Raw genomic sequence first — 19,055 nt, 5'->3', positions numbered from 1 at the left:
TTCTCCTAAGATACTATTAGAATACTGAGATGTTTATCAAATACTTTTTAGCCCCCCATTAAAATTGTTTACCTACTCCAAATAAAGACACCTAATGAGAAAAATCTTGAACCTATTATTTCATGGCATGCATTTTCTACAAAAGTACATTTGAAATTAGTCTAGAAATTAGAGTAGATAGCAGGAAGAAATTTTTTACTGTGAGCGTGGTGAGACACTGGAACAGGTAGACCAGTGAGGCTGTGGATACCCCCGCCAGGAAGCATTCAAGGTCAGGTTGGATGGGACTGTGATCAACCTGGTCTATGGGAGGTGTCCCTGCCTATAGCAGAGGGGTTAGAACTACATGGTATTAAAGGTTCCTTCCAACCCAAACCATACTATGATTCTATTAATCAAATATTTTCCTCCATTGACATTGGTGCTTCTGTCTAAACACTGAAATGAAAATTAAAGATTATCTGAAATTAAGTACAGCAATTGCTTCTCACATAGATAGGATTTTTTGAAAACAACACAAAGCAGATTATTCCCAAAAAGGTTTCTTTCACTTCACCATGAAGATTAAAGGATCCATAAATATCATTTGGTCCTCAAGGACCACCTTGCCAAGTTGTCACTATGCTCTCAGACAGTGTGTAGTTGGATTCCACACACTGTGATTTCACAGCCTACAGAAGATGCATCTGTGCAAGAAATTTGATAGTTCAGTGACCAAGATTTCTGTGCCAGGCATGGTCCATGGGAAAATGAACGTGTGCAGACCAATCTGACCAACTCTAATTTAGAGTCTGATAACAATTTGAGATAGGAAGCTGAAATGGAAGCCTACTTCAAACAGTGCAAGTGCATCAGAAATTCTGTCTCTGGAGCACTGGATTGGTTAGTTAGGAATCCCATAGGTCCTCAGTGACTACAAGAACAGAAATATCTGAAAATCATAGAATGATCTGGGTTGGAAGGGACCTGTAAAGTCACGTAGTTACAACCCCCTGTTATAAGCAGGGACACCTCCCATAGACCAGGTTGCTCACAGCCCCATTCAGCCTGATCTTGAATGCTTCCAGGAAGGGGAGAATTCATACCCTTACTGGGCAACCCGTTCCTGCACCTCACCACCCTCACAGTAAAGGATTTCTTCCTGATATCTAATCTAAACCCACCCTTTTCCAGTTTAATGCCATTTTGCCTTGTCCTGTTGCTATGTACCCTTGAAAAAAGTCTCTCCCCAGCTTTCCCTTAGGCCCCCTTCTGGTACTGAAAGGCTGCAGTAAGGTCTTGCTGGAGTCTTCTCTTCTGCAGGATGAAGAGCTCCAACTATTACCTTCTTATCACAGGCCCGCTTGCCTAATCAGTGAGGAACATTTAGATTTCTTCTCTTTCAGAACCACAGAAGGTAACAATTCATAAAGAGGGAACACCGAAAATGAAAAAGGGGTATAAGAAGGAAATAGCATGTCAGAAGAAATGAACACCATCCACAGGGATGGGAGAGGCAGGCAACCCTCTTGGAGCACAGGGCTTTTATACCATTTTGTAAGAAACATATGGGTGCTCAGAAAAAGTTACCATGGTTCACAACATAGGTTGGTGTGTTGTTTATTTAAAAACTGAAAAACATGGACTGATTAATCAGACACAGTCTGCTAAATGTGAACATACACAAATCATAATAAAAATACCATGTCTCTTTGTGAGCAAAATGAGAGCTGTAAGTCACAATTTAAGCAATGCCTTAAAAATAACCATTCATATTACAGGCATACACCTCTCATTCTTCACAAGTGGCCCTGTTACTTCAGGTAAGAGCTGGCTGCACCTGTCTCTGGGCTTCTAAGAAATTACAGTAATTCACAAAGCCCTCTCATCTGTTTTTCAGAACGTTTAGCAATTGTACTCCCTCCTTCAGTCTTTCAGAAAATACACAATAGGAAAAAAAGCAATTACAAGAAGTCCTTTTTAGCAGCTTCTAGCCTTGACATCATGTTAGTGCATAGAGTCTGCAGTCTTCTAAATAAAAATTCTACACTTTTTCTATTACTGCTCAAGATAATGTGTAGTAGTTCATCTCAACTAACCAATGGAAGGCTTCAAAAGCCATAAGGCATCTTTTAACCAGTGATGAGAAGATGGCAAAGCCATCAGCAACCAGCAAAGGTGAAAACAAAGTTTGTGTTTACCACAGAAAAAAGCCAGGTCACTTTGTCTAGGAATCCAAAGTCAACAGTGACCATTCCAATCTTCAATACCTTGGAGAAAGAGTTCTACTCCCTATGCCTACTAGTGCTGGAAACACCACTACTCCATCTCATCTCTCAGCAATACCACTTCTCCAAGCATTCTCTTGTCCTGCTTAAACAAATAGGTGGTGGACTACAGCAGGCACCTTCCGCTCTAGTACTCTATTCTCTGGTGAGCTTCATCATTCCAGTTTGGAGATCACAGAGTGTTTTTCAAGACATATTTATAATCATGTAGACCTTCAAGAAAGTTCTAGCAAGGTCTTGAAAGAGACCATCAAGATCACCAAGTCCAACCATCAACCCCAAATTTTCACAATCTTTTGACAAATCACAAAGCTTGCAGAACATGTCATGAGATAATCATGGCACCTGATAATGCCATTTTCCAAGTACTAGGTAAAAAGACAGATTTTCCCAAAACTTCTACTTTGATCCCAAATCCCATCATTTCTAGTAGTCTCTATACTGCAGATTTACAGTGCAGACAATCATAAAATGAATACAATACACTGAGGGAACAATTTATTATGTGGAAGTTATCAAAATGCTGAGTTTGTTCCCAGGCTTTTATGTCCCATCACTCACACAGGAAGAGCAAACAATATTTTAATAATAAATAACACCAAAGCACTCTGTTCACTCAAAAAAATCTTGTAAATGATTTAACACAGATGTGCACAACCTGAATCAATTTTCATGTGTTGATCTGTGATATTGACTGCTTGGGATTTAATGTAAGACAGAGTGCACAATGAATATAAATCTATCATCTCAAGAAAACAATTTACATTTAATTTTAGCTTGTCTCCTACACATAGAAATAAAATGCTATAGCTGAAGAAAAAACAACAACTAATAGCTTATTTCATGCATACAGTATCCTGTCTAGAAGGAGAATGCATCAGAAGAAACTGTAGGAAACAAAGTGCTTGAAGTTTACTTACAGTTTTTGGAATATAAATCACCATGTTCAAAGCCACATTAAAAAAAGCAAAGTACTTACAGGACATTCATCTTCACAACCCAAGAACCAATGAATATCCAGTAAAAACATCAGCCAGCATGTAACAGGTAGTAATTGATTTTAAATAATACATAATTAAGTTGTGTTCCTTGCTACAATGTAACATTTGAAGGTCAAAAGTGTAAGCAGTTCTAAAAAGGAATTAATTTGACAGGGATTTGCATCTGCAGCTCCCAATAAGTTCCTAAGATACTGGATGCAAAGGAGAAGGAATCCTTCTTGGAATGAAAAATTAAATTCCAGTAGAGATTTCTTGCATACTTACTTGAAGACCGTTATAGGCAATTGTAAGAACTAGATTTCCAAACAAAACAAACTTTTTGTGTGATACATCATAACTTTCCTTTGGACATCAAAAACTATAGAAGTATCATCTTGCGTTTCTTTCAGTTTGGACAATGGGGCAAATAACTTCAAGCTTTACTGTCCTCCAGCCCTTCAGGATGGCCCCAAACACAGCTACATACAGCCACAAGAAACAAAAATAGCTTTTTCTTGTTCTGTATGCAAAAACAAAATAAAGCAAAACAAAACAACAACAACAAAAAACCACAGACCAATAAAGTTCATCTTTGAAGTATCTTATTTAGAATGCCATTAAATCTTGTTCAGATGTCCTCAGATCTCAAGTCAAAACATCAAATTGATGCTTTTAGAATAACACATCCAACCCATAAAAAGCTGCTAATTTACAACTCCACCTGAGTCAGTTAGTGTAACACAGCACTACATCAGATAATCAACTTAAAGATATTGATATCCATAAAATACTCTGTCTTCCAAAATTTATAAAGCATTGGGAAAATAAATGCAGTTGTCCTGCTGTATGCTATCATCCACTAAATCTATGTTTGCCCTAGAAAATTATTTTCGTCCTTCACTGAGGAGAAGGATGATTGCCAAGCATAAACCACAGACAACCAGATGATATATTGTCTTCTCAAATCCACAGTTTGAATGCTTCTGTAACTTTGGTACATGTTGTTTTTCACGAGAAGAGCAAAAACTTCAGCTAGCAATTTGGCTGATGTTTCATCTCTGGTTCTGTACAGCTTAAAATACTGGATACATGAAGCAGAACTGCCCAGTGAGAATACTGAAGGAACTAGGATTTTTCAGTCCAGTACAGAGGAGGCAAACGAGTTACCTAACAGCAGCACACAGCTGTTTGAAGGGCAGTAAGAAAACTCACAAGCGCAGTTTTTTCCTTGTATTAGCAGACAATATAACAAAGTACAATGATCACAACTGAAGCTTAGCTGGTTCAGAATAAATATGAGGAAAAATTCCATTGCTAGGATTTAGTGCAGTACTGGAACAGGTTGCCTGCAGAGGCTGTACATCCTTTTTGGTGGATATTGTTCATAACATAGCCAAAGAAAGCCTTGCTGGGTAGCTTCTGCCTCAGCAAGATTCCTGCATCAATTAAATGCGTCCAGTGGTTTTAAATACTTCCAAAATAAAAACATCACACTGCATATACAGAGAGAAGGTCAACACCACTTCTTCCAGATTTTAAGTCAAGGCTATACTGTCAAAATTTAATAATTAACAATGTTACTTACAAATATTAAGCCTATTTCATCCATAAACAAAAACTGCTGTGGCAAAAACTTATTAAGAATCACAGAATGGTTTGGATTCTAAGGGACCTTTAAACTCCAGCCCGTGCCATGGGCAGGGACACCCCCCCCCCCACACTAGGCAAGTTGCTCAGGTTTTTGCAATGACACTGTGACTCACCCTGCCCTTTGCTGTCCATACCCTTTCGTTATGCAACAATCATATTTTATTATTTGTTACCTTGACAGGAAATGATTGATTACAGCATGCAGTAAATAGCATGGTCTTTGGACAATCATAACTCAGTGGGTTTTCTCTTTAGTTGTAATCTCATCACTCCTTAAGCAATGATTCATTTTTGTGCCTCTCTTCAGCTGTAATCTAAGTGAAGAAGGCTCATTCCATCACTGCTCATTGCTATTTGTCACTCTACAGTTTCCTTAGCTAGGAAAACACTACACCCTGCTGAGTATCACAAGTTATTCAGTTATTTTCCTTAGAGTAGCATTTATTTTTAGAAGGGTTGCTTCCTCAGAAGACAACCTTCATTTTGGTTCAGTTGACACTCTTGCCCAAACTATAAGTAGGTTTTTCTCTTGCCACTGACAGTACACTGAATTTTAAGAAAATGGATTTCCACATACAGGCTACATTATTATCTTCACAAAAACTTGCTGTCTTATACTTACCCCATCAAGCTAGAATTGCAGATCATTACATTTAGTGGAAACAAGTACAATAACTTCAATGAGCTACAGAAACAACCTAATCAGGTTAATCTAATTAACCAAGTAGTCCTTACATGATATATCAGCTCTATAATGAGATTATTACATAAGAATTACATTAATCATGTTCTTTAAACCATTTTAGTGTGGTGGTGCCTCAATTACAAAGATGGAAGCCCTAGAGCCTGAACTGGGACTGCAAAAACTAGAAGAGACCAAATCCCAAGAGGAAGAACAAAGAGTTCTTAATCCAGCTGGCAACCAACCCCTCCACCTCTTGAACTTGTGATCCACCTGATTAAATAAACACTCCCAAAACTTCCTTCTCTTTTTTTAAGGGCTTCTTGTGTGTGCATAGACAGGCTAGCAGTACACAGGTACACTTTACACACTTAACACAATTGATGTGTTCTATTATTCTTCTTCCCTTCTGAGTATGAGAATAAATGGCTACTCTCACTACAGAAAAGTGGAACAACTTGCAGATGAGCACTGAAGGACACAAGAACGCAGATGACAAAGTTTCCAGTTGATCAATTCTGATTTCTGTAAGCAGCCACAAATCTTTCCACTTCATAAATGTAAGGTTTAATTTAAGCTCAGTAATACAGCACCCAACGCCTAGGGCCACTTTTTCCTGTATCACACTTTCTCTCTATCCCAGGGTCACAGTACCTCATGGGAGCTCTTACGGCCAAGCTGTACATATTACAATCCAGTGAATCCTAAGGGAAATCATCATTTAATCAGTTTCAGGCTGAGTCTCATGAATAGTCTCAGACCTTAATCATTTATCCTAAAGACTGAATACATTTTACAGAGTAATGTGAGAACAATAAAAATCTTGCACTAAATTATTATCTGAAAAAAGTCCCAATGCCTGCAAAGTCCTGTTCTCTGCATTTCATCAGCCTCACTACACAAACATACCTCCGTAACTTCTCAGCATGTTGAGAAGGGCAACGTTCAACCTTAATTTGTCACATTTGACACAGCTCATTGTTCTCAGCTTCCAAAACAAGTCAGCACCAGTCTGATGTGGGAGTTGTGGGAGTATAATGAATTGATCAAACTGTGAACTGGATCTTGCTTTGGCTAAAAACCAAACCATTCGTTCAATTGACCAACCAAAAATAGATAACTTCATCCATGACCTAAATTTGCCCAGTAGAGCTGAAAGAGTTCCAGAAAACACTTGAAATTTTGTGAAGAAACAGGAAAAAGAAAAAAAAGAAAAAAAAAGAAAAAAAAAAAAAAAGAAAGAAAGAAAAAAAAGAAAAAAAGTCAGATGTTTTAGCCAGTGTAGCAAAACTTATAGCCACTGCACAGGACCAAACCACAGACAAACATTTGCCATAAAAATAGAGTAATATTGAATTAGGTTAATGTCTTTCTGTATTACTGACCATCTGTAGTTTTAACTGCACATTAAATTAAAAATCACAATAGCTCCTCATTATGAACTTAAATTTTATTACTGACTTCTATATTTGGCAGTTTTACTTTTTTTTTTTTTTTTTTTTTTTTTTTTTTTTTAAGTAAGGAAACATCTGCTACACCCATTACAGACTATTCTTTCTCAAGGAACACTGACTAGAATTCAAAGTGAAACTACACTGATGCTGAATGTGTTTAAATTTCACATGTACTCCAGGTAACACCAGAATACTGAGATTCTCTCTCACTCCTAACAGGGCCTTTTCTGCCCAGACTGTGCAATTAACCATTGCACTTCATAACTAAGATTTACTGGACTCACTATAAAGTTTCCTGGAAGTCCACTTATTTTACTATGTATACACAAAACAAAAAGCTAGTCAACACAGGAAAGTATACCAGATTAAGGTCCAAAGTTAAAATCGGGTAAAGTCTGTAAGTTTAAAGGAAAAGAAAACTCTAAGTTTGTTTAGTGTTTGTTTTTTAACATTCACATTTTAACATTTTTTATCTAAAAACTTTAAAAAAAAAGTAAATTAAAAAAAATACTGTTAAAATTCAGTGTACTCTATGACTTGCCAGAATAAGAATGTATACAGCATAAATATGCAACAAAAGGAAAGAAAAACCAATCACATTTTATTTATATTGTAGTTAAAAAAAGTTTCCCACAGGTGGCCAGGCAATTCCATTTCATTAATCTGTGTTGCTATTTTTATTCTTTTTAATTTTTTAAAAATGTATCTTTGTTTTCTTTCTTGTTACTCGAACAGTGAAAGGGAATAAAAAACAGACAACCAACATTTTTTCAGAGGAAACCATTCCATTTAGAAAATCCTCAAAGTGTTCTGCTCCTGTTTTCTCCAAGTTTTTACAGAATATGCTGGACAAAAAAAGCTTCCTTGAACTCAGAGATAACTCACCTGTTGGCAGGACATGCAATGGTGTGAACAGGCCATCATACAATGTGGTTAAGTTAAGATGACTATCATGTACAAGCATCGTTCTGATCCCACTTCACCCAGCTACAGCCTCCCTGCTTTACTGTCAGTGTTGACATTTGCCTATTGCTTCAGCAAGCTTCTTCAGCTTATTAAACCAGCAAAAAAATAAATCCAAACACTCTAATCCACACACACACACCCCAACAGCTCAAGCTACAGTTTTGCAGCAATCTAAGCCAAACCCTGGCTGGCACAGAATCTTACCTCCCTCCAGCCACATGTTCCCACTCTCTTTTATGCCAGCTTCAACATTCATCAGATTCTGTACGGAACCACTTCAGCCAGCTGAATCAGCAGAATGTCATCCACCAAAGAGAAGAAAAACAGCTTTCTGCTGGGCCAGTGCACTAGAACAGGTTGGTGCAGGTCCTAGTGAACACGAGAGCTCCAAACTCAGCTTCCACAGCCACCAGGGAGATCAGCCCAAGATGCCACAAAAGCACACTGGGGACTTTGCTCACCAGCAGGTCAGACAAGTAGCAGAGCTTGTCACCGCAGAGAGAGCAGAACTGCAAATCCAAAAAAGTAGTGATCCCTCTGGCAGAAGCAATCTGCTAGATTATCCTGCTTCACCCTCTTGTGTCTGGAGTAGCATAAATCCCTGGGAAAACACCCCTTCATTCAATGGCATCCCATATTCTGGTCCTTCAGTAAAGCACTGCTAATTACAAGTCTGAGTGTTTTATAAGTCTGAAGCATTTCCGAACTTTTACCTTTCAACTAACTATCTCTTGCTTTGCACACAAGCCTTGTCTGTGCAGGGCAAAGGTGAGCAACTGCCCCTACTCTCATGTATATGCTGAGCCTACCAGAAATGTAACTTGCAGATAATAACCATTACCTTAACAGACTGAAATGCTTAAATTGACAGCCAGCTGAGATGCATCAGCTCCTTTTGATGAGTGAAAAAACACTCGGTAAATTAATTAATGCTGAACTATGCTAACATTTTGTCATTGTATCTGCACATAATACACAAAAAATACAACTATTTCCAAGAAGCAAGAGAAGGGCAACAAGCTTATCTACCTCACAAGATATTCCTCATGGATGCCCTAAAAACATAGGTGGCAGGCTTTACATCTGCTTTCTAGAGAAGAGTCTTTTGAACAGATGGAAGGGAGGAGCGACAGCCACAGCAGAACGTTCATCGTTTACACATTCTTTACACTAGTAAGGTAGGTCAGTGCCTGGCTGCTTTCAGAGGGAGGATCTCAGGACAAAATAATAATGAAAATTTAAATACAAAAGAGGGAAGTGTTATTTACTACTCATTAGTAGCATTTTACCTAAGAGAAACACTGGGAACAAGCTTCATTTCACAACAAGAAAACAAAGATATATATATATCTTATATATATACACACACACGGACTACAGAAAGAAATGTTTTCCACCAATAAAAATCTCCAAAAAAACTTTAAAAGAACAGACACCAGAACTAGCAGCTTGTGTTTTGCTACTGAAGAAGTTGTACAGGAACCAACACTGGTTTTGCACCCTGCCCTCAACGAGGCGAAATCCTGCACACATGCCAAACCACAGTGGCAGCTGCTAATCCAACACCTGCCCAGGAATGCACTCACACAGCTGGGGTTGTGGGAAGCCACAGGGCCAGCATGTTGTGAGCTTTCCTCTGCTGTGTTTTTCTCCTATGGAAGGGAACGCTCCTGCTGTTCAAATGGATGCAAAACGACATGGATTGTAAAAGTTACTAAAGCATTAAGGTCCTGTGATAATTACTAAATGCCTGTATATTTGGAATCCAATTTGAACTATGAAGGGTAACTGGTATTTTCCCTGGAAACAAACCTCATGAAAACAATTCACTCTGGAGGAAATTTCACAGAGAAGAGGAAAAAGGGTCACATTTACCACCTTAGTGATCATGGAAAATGTGATACAAGCACTGCTTGTCAATTAACAATGAGAACTGAATTGAAGAAATAATCAACTGCTGATAGGGCCAAATGGATTTCACCACACCAAATAAAAGCTTAATTTAGTCACCAAGCCTACCTATAAAGCTAGCTACCTATAAAGTTTGCTCCCAAGCTCCTGTTTCCATACTCCTGTACACACTAGTTCTTAGCTCCTGTTTGCCAAGGCTTGCCATCCTTACCTATGTGGAAATAGTTACACGTGGACAACCTTTAAATCTAGGTGTTCCTCCACCCTGAGATTTACAAGATGAATCAGTCACGCATTTTATTTCATAGTATGTTAAATATCTGCATGTGTTTGGTGGGCAGCACATGTCTATGCTACCATTAGGTTGGAAGAGCAGTCTTTCAGAGTGCACTTCACCACCCTCTGAGCACATACTTCTGGTTCACACAAAGCAAGGTACAGATGCACCCCTACTGAATTCATTTTGGGTGAAACCAATTGGATAAACACGCTCCAGCAGAGCTGCTAACACAATCCAACACATCTCGGGAATCTAATCACATCAACCAGGCAAGGGCTGGTCACTGAGAGGACACCAGGTCCTCAGCATCAATTGTTCAGCCTGTAACACCCTGGCTGTCCCCTCGCAACCCACAGCCGGGAGCACCTGCGCCCTTCCAGCGGGGAGGCTATGGCTGCTCGGCCTAGCAGTCCCCAGACGGCCGACGCTTTAGCCCAGGGCCTCGTCTTCCCCAGACCCTCGCCCGCCCCTCACCTGCTGCCGAGCCCAGGGCCCGGCGGTGCCTCCTGCCGAGATCCCGCAGCTCCTCCTCGTCCTCCTCCAGCCTCCAGGCTTCAGCCATCGGCGAGGGGGCGCGGCAGACGCCGCTCAAAGGCCGGGGGCTACCATGGCCAGCTGGGGGCCTTACTACCCCTTCCCAGGACGACGGGGGAGGCCGACGTCTTCCCTCAGCGCAGCCGCTTGTCCCCGTGCCCGTCCCCACCGGGCCTGCCCCGCACCTGCGCCCTGCTCGCGTGCTGCCGCGCTCCTGCCGGTGGGGCGAGAGGGGGCGAGGAGGCAGCCGGCTGCCGAGGAGAAGTAGACGGCGGCGGGAGGAGGAAAGGCAGCGGAGGCGCCGGCTGCCCTTCCTGCCCATCCGCGGCTCGGCGTCAGCAGGAAGCCCCACGGCCGCCTGGCACCACCACAAAAGGGGGCGGAGGAGACGGCGAGGGGAGGAACCCGCGGCCGCCTGCGGGCAGCGCCGCGCCGGGTACCTCGAGGCTACAGCGGGCCGGGATCGCGCCGGGCAGGCCTGCGTGGGTCCTGAGCAGCACCGCGCTACAAGATGTGGGGAACGCGATCGGGGTCTTCCTTCCATTTAAAAGCCAAGTGTGAGAAGGCAAAAAAGACTGCTTACTGCGATGGAGCTGACAGCCGGGACCTCCAGCAGCGTGGTGCAGTTGTCATTGCGGGAGGGCTCCTGCATCCTGCAAGTTGCTGGGTGCAGCCGGGGCAGGTGTCCTGCTCCATCCTGAGAAGACCTGGACAGGTAGAAAAGAATAGGAGATTTAAAAAACAAAACAAGCAAACAACAACAACAAAAAACCAGCTAGGGAAAAGAAAGGCAGCCCAACCCTGCAGATCTGGGCTCTGGGAGGTCTATCACTTTACAGCTGTGTGAATGAAGGCATTCAAACAATGGCGGACTCTTAACTTATGACCTGGAGGATGTGAATTTTGGCATGAGGTTCACAAGGGGCTCTCTTAAAACTCTAAAGAAGTGATCTTATGGATGCACTTGAAACCAGTAAGCACACACTTCCAGTACCAAAGTGATATGCACCATCTGGCTGTGCTTCAGGTTGGACACTTTGAACTCAGTTAGTTTCAACTTTATTTTTTTTTTTTCCCCTGGGCCACACTTGCTTGTATCTAGAATCAAACTAACATTGTTTCTTCTTGTAATACAAATTACTGTAAAACTAGTTCATAAATCTTTTTACAAGGGACTCCACAGTGAGCCTTACTGAGGAAAGAGCCTATGAGGAAGTAAAATTCAGCTTCAGAGCAGGTGGGTAATGGACAGTAAAAAAAAAAGTATGCGACAGTACATTAGAGCAGGAAGATCAAACACTAAGTAATCCCAACATTGAGCAAGATCTGTGTTGACTCACCAAGCACTGTCTACTCTGTGCAATGAATAAAGTACCATGCAGGAAGAAAAAAAAAAAAATGTATATAGTACATAAAAACAAAAGATTGTCTATGCATTTCTTCCCGTTTCAGTCCTTGATCCTTAAGAGTTTTTGCTTTCCTGCCCCTTGTCCCAAGCATGCAGTATTCAAATGACCTAATAGTAAGAAGCACGTGCTATAAAAGGACCTAAGGCCAGGCATAAAACTGAATGCACAGTAGGAGTGTATTACAGACAAGTCAAACCTGCCACCACAAGTATGTGTTCTCAAAGCCACATGCTTCAGATGAGCTCTGCATGGGAGGAGCATGTGTTGGCTAAAAGATCTCACAAATTCCAGTGCTAGATCGATGCCTTGCATTTTACCTAAACTGGGTATGTAAGCCTTCTGTGGTGCACTTCTGCTGCAGATGCTCTAAAGAAGTTTATCAGAAGGCCTTACTTCTGAGACAAAAAAAGTAGTTCCAACACAGAAAAGTAGGAGGGACACCAGAAAAGAGTAAAGTTGCTGGAATGTGCAAAAAATCTCTCAAATAAAACAAACAGGATGTGTTGTTTGTATTCTAATCACTTGCTTAGAGCTATAATGCCACACCTGTGTTCAGTGCCTAAATACCACTACCCACAAAGTGACAAAGAGCAACAAAACCCAAGTTTAGCCAGATCTGCATCACACAGCCAAAGTAAGGTTTCTAGAAATGAAGCTCCAAAGAGAAACATGGTGTAGCAGCATAATGCAATGGAAAGCACAGCAGTAATAGCACGGAAGCAAAGTCCCAGGCTGCAGCAAGTGAGGAAGTGCAGCAGACATGGACACATAAACAAAAGGAAAAAAAAAAAGCTGGTTACCCTCGGACAGCCTCGGGTACACAGGGATCTCCAGTGAGATACCCTTGTCTCCACTGACAGCCCTTAAATGAGGTCTGGGAAGGGCTGGATCCTGGTTCCACTCCTACTCACTCAGGTACATTGCAGATATCTGAGCTACACTGGGTTGCTCTGCCTTCCACCAGGTGCTCAGTAACTGCTTCAGGCCATGACTTGCACTGTCACTACACATAGTAACAGTTGGGAGACTTAACATTATACAGGAGACAGATACAGACATCATAGAAAATGGATAATGATTGTATTAGAAACAATCCTACCTGTTTTTAATATGCCCAAGACACATTTTTAAAAGCCCAGAGAACGTTCTACTTACAAATGAAAACCCTTTACTTTGATTATGCAGAACAATGAGGTCTCTGAAATGCCAGCTTGGCAATATACCAAGCTCTGCCAGTGGGTAATACTAGCAAGGATTGAAGTTCCTGCTCAGAGCTAGAAGGGGTGATTCAGAGATGCCTAGAACTGACCCAGAACAGATTAAACCAGAATGGAAGAGATCAAGCTGTGATACAATTCACAGGTTGATACAAGATTCAGGTAGCAATAACAAACATACTACCAGAATCTACTAGAAAGAGTTTCCAATCAGTACTGCTGGAAACAAATAGAAACTGTCAGTATTTGAATAAAATTGAAATACAAAGCAACATTGTATAAAACGCTTGTGTCAGACTTCTAGAACTTCCAACTACAAGGAAGCCCCATGCAATAATGTATGTTACCTTAATAAGGAGGCACGTTACTGTTAGGTAGAAACTCCTCAGAACATTGGTATATTCACGCTGCCTGTGTACAAACACCATGAATACTCAAGATTACAGGAACTTTTTTTCTGCTTTAAATGCCTGTAGAACAAGCGTCCATGGGATAATATGCAAGTATGTTCAGGCTAGTACACTTACATTTTCTTCTCTCAACAGCAAAATCTGTTAATATGCAAAGACTAAGGGCACAGAGATGGAGAACTTCATTTCTTACAAGTAATTATTTTCTAGTGAGCACTTGCCCAGCCTCACTCATTCATACTGTGAGCTGTTCCTCACTTCCAGTTTATGTTGGTGCTCTCAAGTGATCAACAGCGTCAGCATTGCTCTATCAAAGCAACATCTCAGCAGTGTCTTGGTATTTGATAAAGGTGTACAAATAATGGAAGTAAATGGGAAGGAGGTAGGCTTTAGCACACCTGCAGGAGACAAATAGGGCTCTGACAGAGTGCTCCTGGGCAGTTCCATCTGAGCAGTCCCGGGGACACATATCTGGGTGAGCATTTTCTAGGAGGAGAGAGCTGTACTTCTGGAGTTTCAGACAAGAAGCAAAGCCAGTTGTTGAAATAACCAAAACAGCTGGAGTTGCTGGCTGATCTATAATAGTTTAGGCCAGACAGAGTAATTTGTGATAATTTGGCTCAGATTGGAACACAAAAAAAGTTCTGCCAGGTTCCCACACCCAGGGAAAGAAGGAAATGGGGGGTGGGGACTGAACTTAACAGTTTCAAATGCAGTAAAAACTAAAGCCATGAAGGAAATTCTCTCCAGAAGAAAACAAACAAAAAACTCCTACTTCTTAGCAAATAAACATTAAAAAAAAAAAAAAAGAGAGAGAGAGGAAGAAAAAGCAAATAGAGGAAAAAAAAAACAAAAACCCTCAAACTTAAAGAAAAAGAAGAGAGTCCATCATCATGTGTTCTGCACTGAAGTCCTGTATGAAGTACAATATCCTTGTGTTTTAGAAGCAGGATGAAAGAAAAAATGCACTCTTGTACTGTAGTGAGAACCTCTGCTGTGTATATATGCGTAGGAATAAAAAGACTTTTGTGTATTTCATAGCTATATTTCTCCTAGAAAAGAAATCTTATTGTCTCAAGAAGACTGCAATTTAGCTGTTAGAATCTCTCACTGAGATTCTACTTCACCATATGCACCAGTGCTGTAATGTGCATACTTGCAATTTTGCAGTGGTAGAGCAGAAGGATGCAACTGGGTAAATGGGTCTTTGTATTCCCTGCAGAACACTTACAATTAGTTGCCTTAATAGTTATTATTTTTTAAGTATTTTGTTCTGATTTGCATCCTTGGAATTGCTGCTTTGTGTATCCTTGCAACTAGACACTGTTTTTCAACAAAAAAATATCAGCTCTATAGAACTGCTTAATTGAAGCTGCCTATGTAGCCTCAGTGTCTATTCAGGTTCTGCAAAGCAGCTGAAGCCTGCAATGAATGTATCAGTGTTTGGCAGAGATACAGAAACCTCAGACCACAAAAGAATGCAGACAAGAGATTTTCAAAAAATGCAAGGGATGAAAAGAAGAATTTGCAAAAGGGAAAATGTAGCCTCTAGACACAACAACGTTATTTTTGCTCTGAGTAAAAATAACAAGGATCTTGCTCAGCAGAGGAACAACATTGGCAATAGAGTCAGTATAGGAAATGGACTCTGTGGAGAGTCAAGATCTGATAATTTGATCTTCATTTGTGTTCACCTGGTCCAATGGATTCTTAGGTCACTGGAGAATGACATATCAGGAGCCTGCAGGCTTTCTGAAAGGTCTCCAGATGAGCGTGAGCTTCTTTATGCTGTTACAAAGACTTGTGACTGCCATCGTATCAGCAGGATGACAACCCAAACGTTGATGGCCTTGTGGTAAGTGAAGATGATAAGAACAGAAGATTATTGATTTCCTTGAATAAAGACCTTCCTGAGAGAAACTATTTAGAAGAAATTTTTTAGAGTTACCAGTTTTTAAATTAGTTTTACTAATAATTTTAATTACTTCTGATATTCTTCAGCTTAGACAAAAAACACCCTTTACTGTCCCACCTTTTTAATTAACAGACATCTTGTAACCAGGTAACACAGCAATGAGAGCAGAGTAACAAAGTCCTAGGCTATACTAAGCAAGGATTTGCTCAAGAGCAACAGCAATAGGCACAGAAGCAAAAGAAAAAGCTGCTTACTTCAGAAGGCCCCAAATATACAAGCACCTCCAACAAAACATCCTCACCTCCACTGCCAACCCTAAATGAAGCCTGTGAAGGGATGGATCCTTGCTCCACCCCTTCTGGTTACTCAGGTACATTGCATGCACCTGAACTCCCCTGGGTTGGCCCTGTATTCCCACTAGGTGCTCCATCACTGGTTCAAGCTGTGACTCAGCATTTCCTCTACACGACTCTAAACAGCATCTCTTCTCTCTTATTACCAATGAATGTTGTCTAATTTTACCACATCTGTGATTAAAGGAAATGAGGAAAAGAAGTAGAAATAAGTGAGAAAATATAGAAGGGAAAAGAGCTGTTTAGAGGTGAATTCCTCCTAGAAAAAGAAGCCATCAAGGCCAAATGCATTTGTAGTTTGTGCTTTAAACATGAATGTTTACTCTACAGCCAAATTTTATTAGTAGACAGTGTTGCTGTTGCATTAAGCATACTGGCAACAGCATGATATAAAGTGTATTATCACATTGGACATATGCGAGTCTAATATCTAAAAATACACAAAAGTAGCCCTGGGATAAGAGTCCAACTTTTCTGCTGCAGTTTGCATTTCAGTGCCAAGAGCTGTTAAGGGAAAAACTTATGGAAGTTTGCAGGAGATTCCTAAAGAATTTTCAAAAGGCGAATTAGAGTCACTAATTTATCCACAGTAGTAAATACAGAAGTTTCCCAGAGTACTAGAATTGGTTACTGTAATGGAAACACCATCGTAGCCTGAACCAGTGATTGAGCACCAGGTGGGAAGGCAGGGCCATTGACACAGTTCATTCTTTCCAGAAGTGTTCACAAAGGCACATTAATATTCAGCCATAGGATAATTCCATAATTAAATAATTTTATCATAATCACTAATTTGTGAGTCGAGTGCCAAGGAGTTTAATATTAATGAGGTTGTAAGTCTAGTTACCTTAATGTGTGTTTGTTAATGGGAAAACAATTTTCTAATGTGTAAGCTTTTCAAAAATTAGATTCTGACAAATAGAATAGTGCAGGTTTACAACTTAAAAAAATATATATTTTATCTGTTACAGACACCTTTCAATCAAACATTCAACAACCCACAGCTTCTTAAAACATTTTCTTTTTAATAAGAGCTGAGGAGTGGAAAAACAGTTAGATAGCATTAATTGAGTACTTGGCTAGGCCCCCTGACAGAATGTTGGATGACACCTGCTCATTTTAAGCCAGCCAGCCTAACACAGTGAGATACAGCAGTTTCTCAGGCACCTATTTTTCAATTAATCTGATAAAGAAGGACGTGCATACCTCAGTAGCAATTAAGGAACAATAAAAACTCCTATCTGATTATATCACTCCTGTCTTTTTCAATTTTATACCATTACCATTACTCTAAATACTAAATGTCAATAGAAGAATAGATGATGGCAAGCGTACCTATCATCAGGGCCTCCAGATCATTTTTAATGAGGCTTATACTAAGAAGCTTACGTATTTCACACGTGCTTGCAAGAATCTATTTTGCTAGGCTTTTGGGGTTACTGCACTCCACTTATACATACTTATTTAAATAACGGTAGTTTCTGAGCAAATAACACCTGTGTTAGCAAGGAGATATCAGTACTGTTTAGATAGTTGGATGGAAAATGGATTTGCCAAACTATGCTTTCTTCTGAATAGCAGAAGTTGTTTTGTTATATATACATTGCTGCCATAAAGCAATCTGGTGGCTTTACTGCCAGTGATAGAATTCTTGTTAAACCCTTTGATATCAAAGTTTGTTAACAATACAGTCACACAGTGGAGGCCTTGCCCTCCTTACCCCCCCCCCCCCCCCCTTTTTTTTTTTTAAACCTCCTTATTCTTTTGCATATACATGTTCAGCGTTCAGAAGTTTTTCCCACATTCACCAAGTGTAATCACAGAATTGCATCATTCAGTATGAAAAGATTCATGTCATTAAAAAACACACAAAGTTAAAGTTTCTAATCTGATGGCATGACAGTAAGTAGAATTCCTCTGTTCTAGTTACAAAAGTGACAAACAAATATCTGCCAAATATCTGGCGTTCCCAATGAGGTCTAGACTGATAGAGGTTAGTGGTATTTTTGCCAGCTATTGTTGGCATAATCTGGAGTTTCATGGACAGTTTCTCAGAGAAAGCTTACTTCTTGAATCAGATCTTTGCTGTAGCTAGTTGCTAAGAGAGATCAGTAGACAACTGTTCTCACCCAAAATCTGGATCAACTCCTATTTTCCCAAAAGTGTGATATTCAAACCTTTTTAGACTTCAATGACATCTTTTCTGCAATATTTTACACCACCATAGTTTCTTCCACTCTTCCATGATAAATATATACTTTAACTCCTCTAGTCTGCCTCAAATCTCTGTCTTCCTCAGACTGTAGCTACTCATAGAAGAAATCAAAATTTTTCAAAATGTTTCTTTTACCCAGAAAAAAAAAAGAAAAACCTTTTTTTTTTTTTTACCCTGCACTTTTTACCCTGCACTCTTTCCTCCAAAATATACAGCCCATTCAGTCCCTACCTTACAGTTGCTTTTAACACCTTCATTCTCAAAGGAAATGTCATATTCTTCTAGGTGCTAGGAGTATGGAAAGCACAAAAAGCAGAGAAATGGCTGAGTATAATTTCCTCTAGTTTTTACACCTTAAGAGAAGAGCTCCTCACCTTGTAACAGGCCTCACTCCATTTTACATAAATCTCTCATTGTTTCCAAGGATATGAAGCAACATTTGGGGATTCGTGGAGTAAAAAGGACTACAGACACACTCACCTATACTTTCCTTGTTCCTTCTTGTTGCTCAATTGGCCAATAAAGTTTCTTCCATGGACAAAATCTCTTAAATACTCATCTCAAAGTAGCTTTATCAGTTCAGGATCAGTTTTACAGGAATCTTTTATATCTGCTGTGAAATCCTTTCCTTTAATGCCGTTTAAATGTCAGAAGCAGTTTAAAGGAGCTCTACAGCATTCAATTTCAGATCAGTAAGAGTTCAATGGTCTGGAAAATAAGGAAGACAGTGTCAGAATCAGTTTCTAGGATACCTTCACAAAACTCATGTGTTCAGTACTGTGCCGGAGCCAGGAACAACCTATCAGTCTTGA

General features: G+C 40.1%; 1 protein-coding gene across 4 annotated transcripts in view; it reads right to left on the bottom strand.

The window, feature by feature from the left end:
• SH3D19 (SH3 domain containing 19) overlaps nt 1-18,818 on the bottom strand; it is an 88,225-nt gene extending 69,407 nt beyond the window's left edge. For 2 of the 4 annotated variants that reach the window (XM_072334998.1, XM_072334999.1), the window contains exon 1: nt 10,665-11,082. In XM_072334998.1, coding sequence (XP_072191099.1) covers nt 10,665-11,046 — 382 coding nt within the window. In that variant the 5' untranslated portion in view covers nt 11,047-11,082. Of the gene's footprint in view, nt 1-10,664; nt 11,083-11,307; nt 11,432-18,723 lie in introns of those variants that run through there. The other 2 variants (XM_072335001.1, XM_072335000.1) reach the window with 2 other exon arrangements.
• Between the last annotated feature and the right edge of the window lie 237 nt (nt 18,819-19,055).

Source organism: Excalfactoria chinensis, chromosome 4 (genome assembly GCF_039878825.1).
Source record: "Excalfactoria chinensis isolate bCotChi1 chromosome 4, bCotChi1.hap2, whole genome shotgun sequence".
Lineage (NCBI taxonomy): Eukaryota > Metazoa > Chordata > Aves > Galliformes > Phasianidae > Excalfactoria > Excalfactoria chinensis.
The sequence above is the reverse complement of the archived record's forward strand: the minus strand, read 5'-3'. Positions and strand labels throughout refer to the sequence as shown.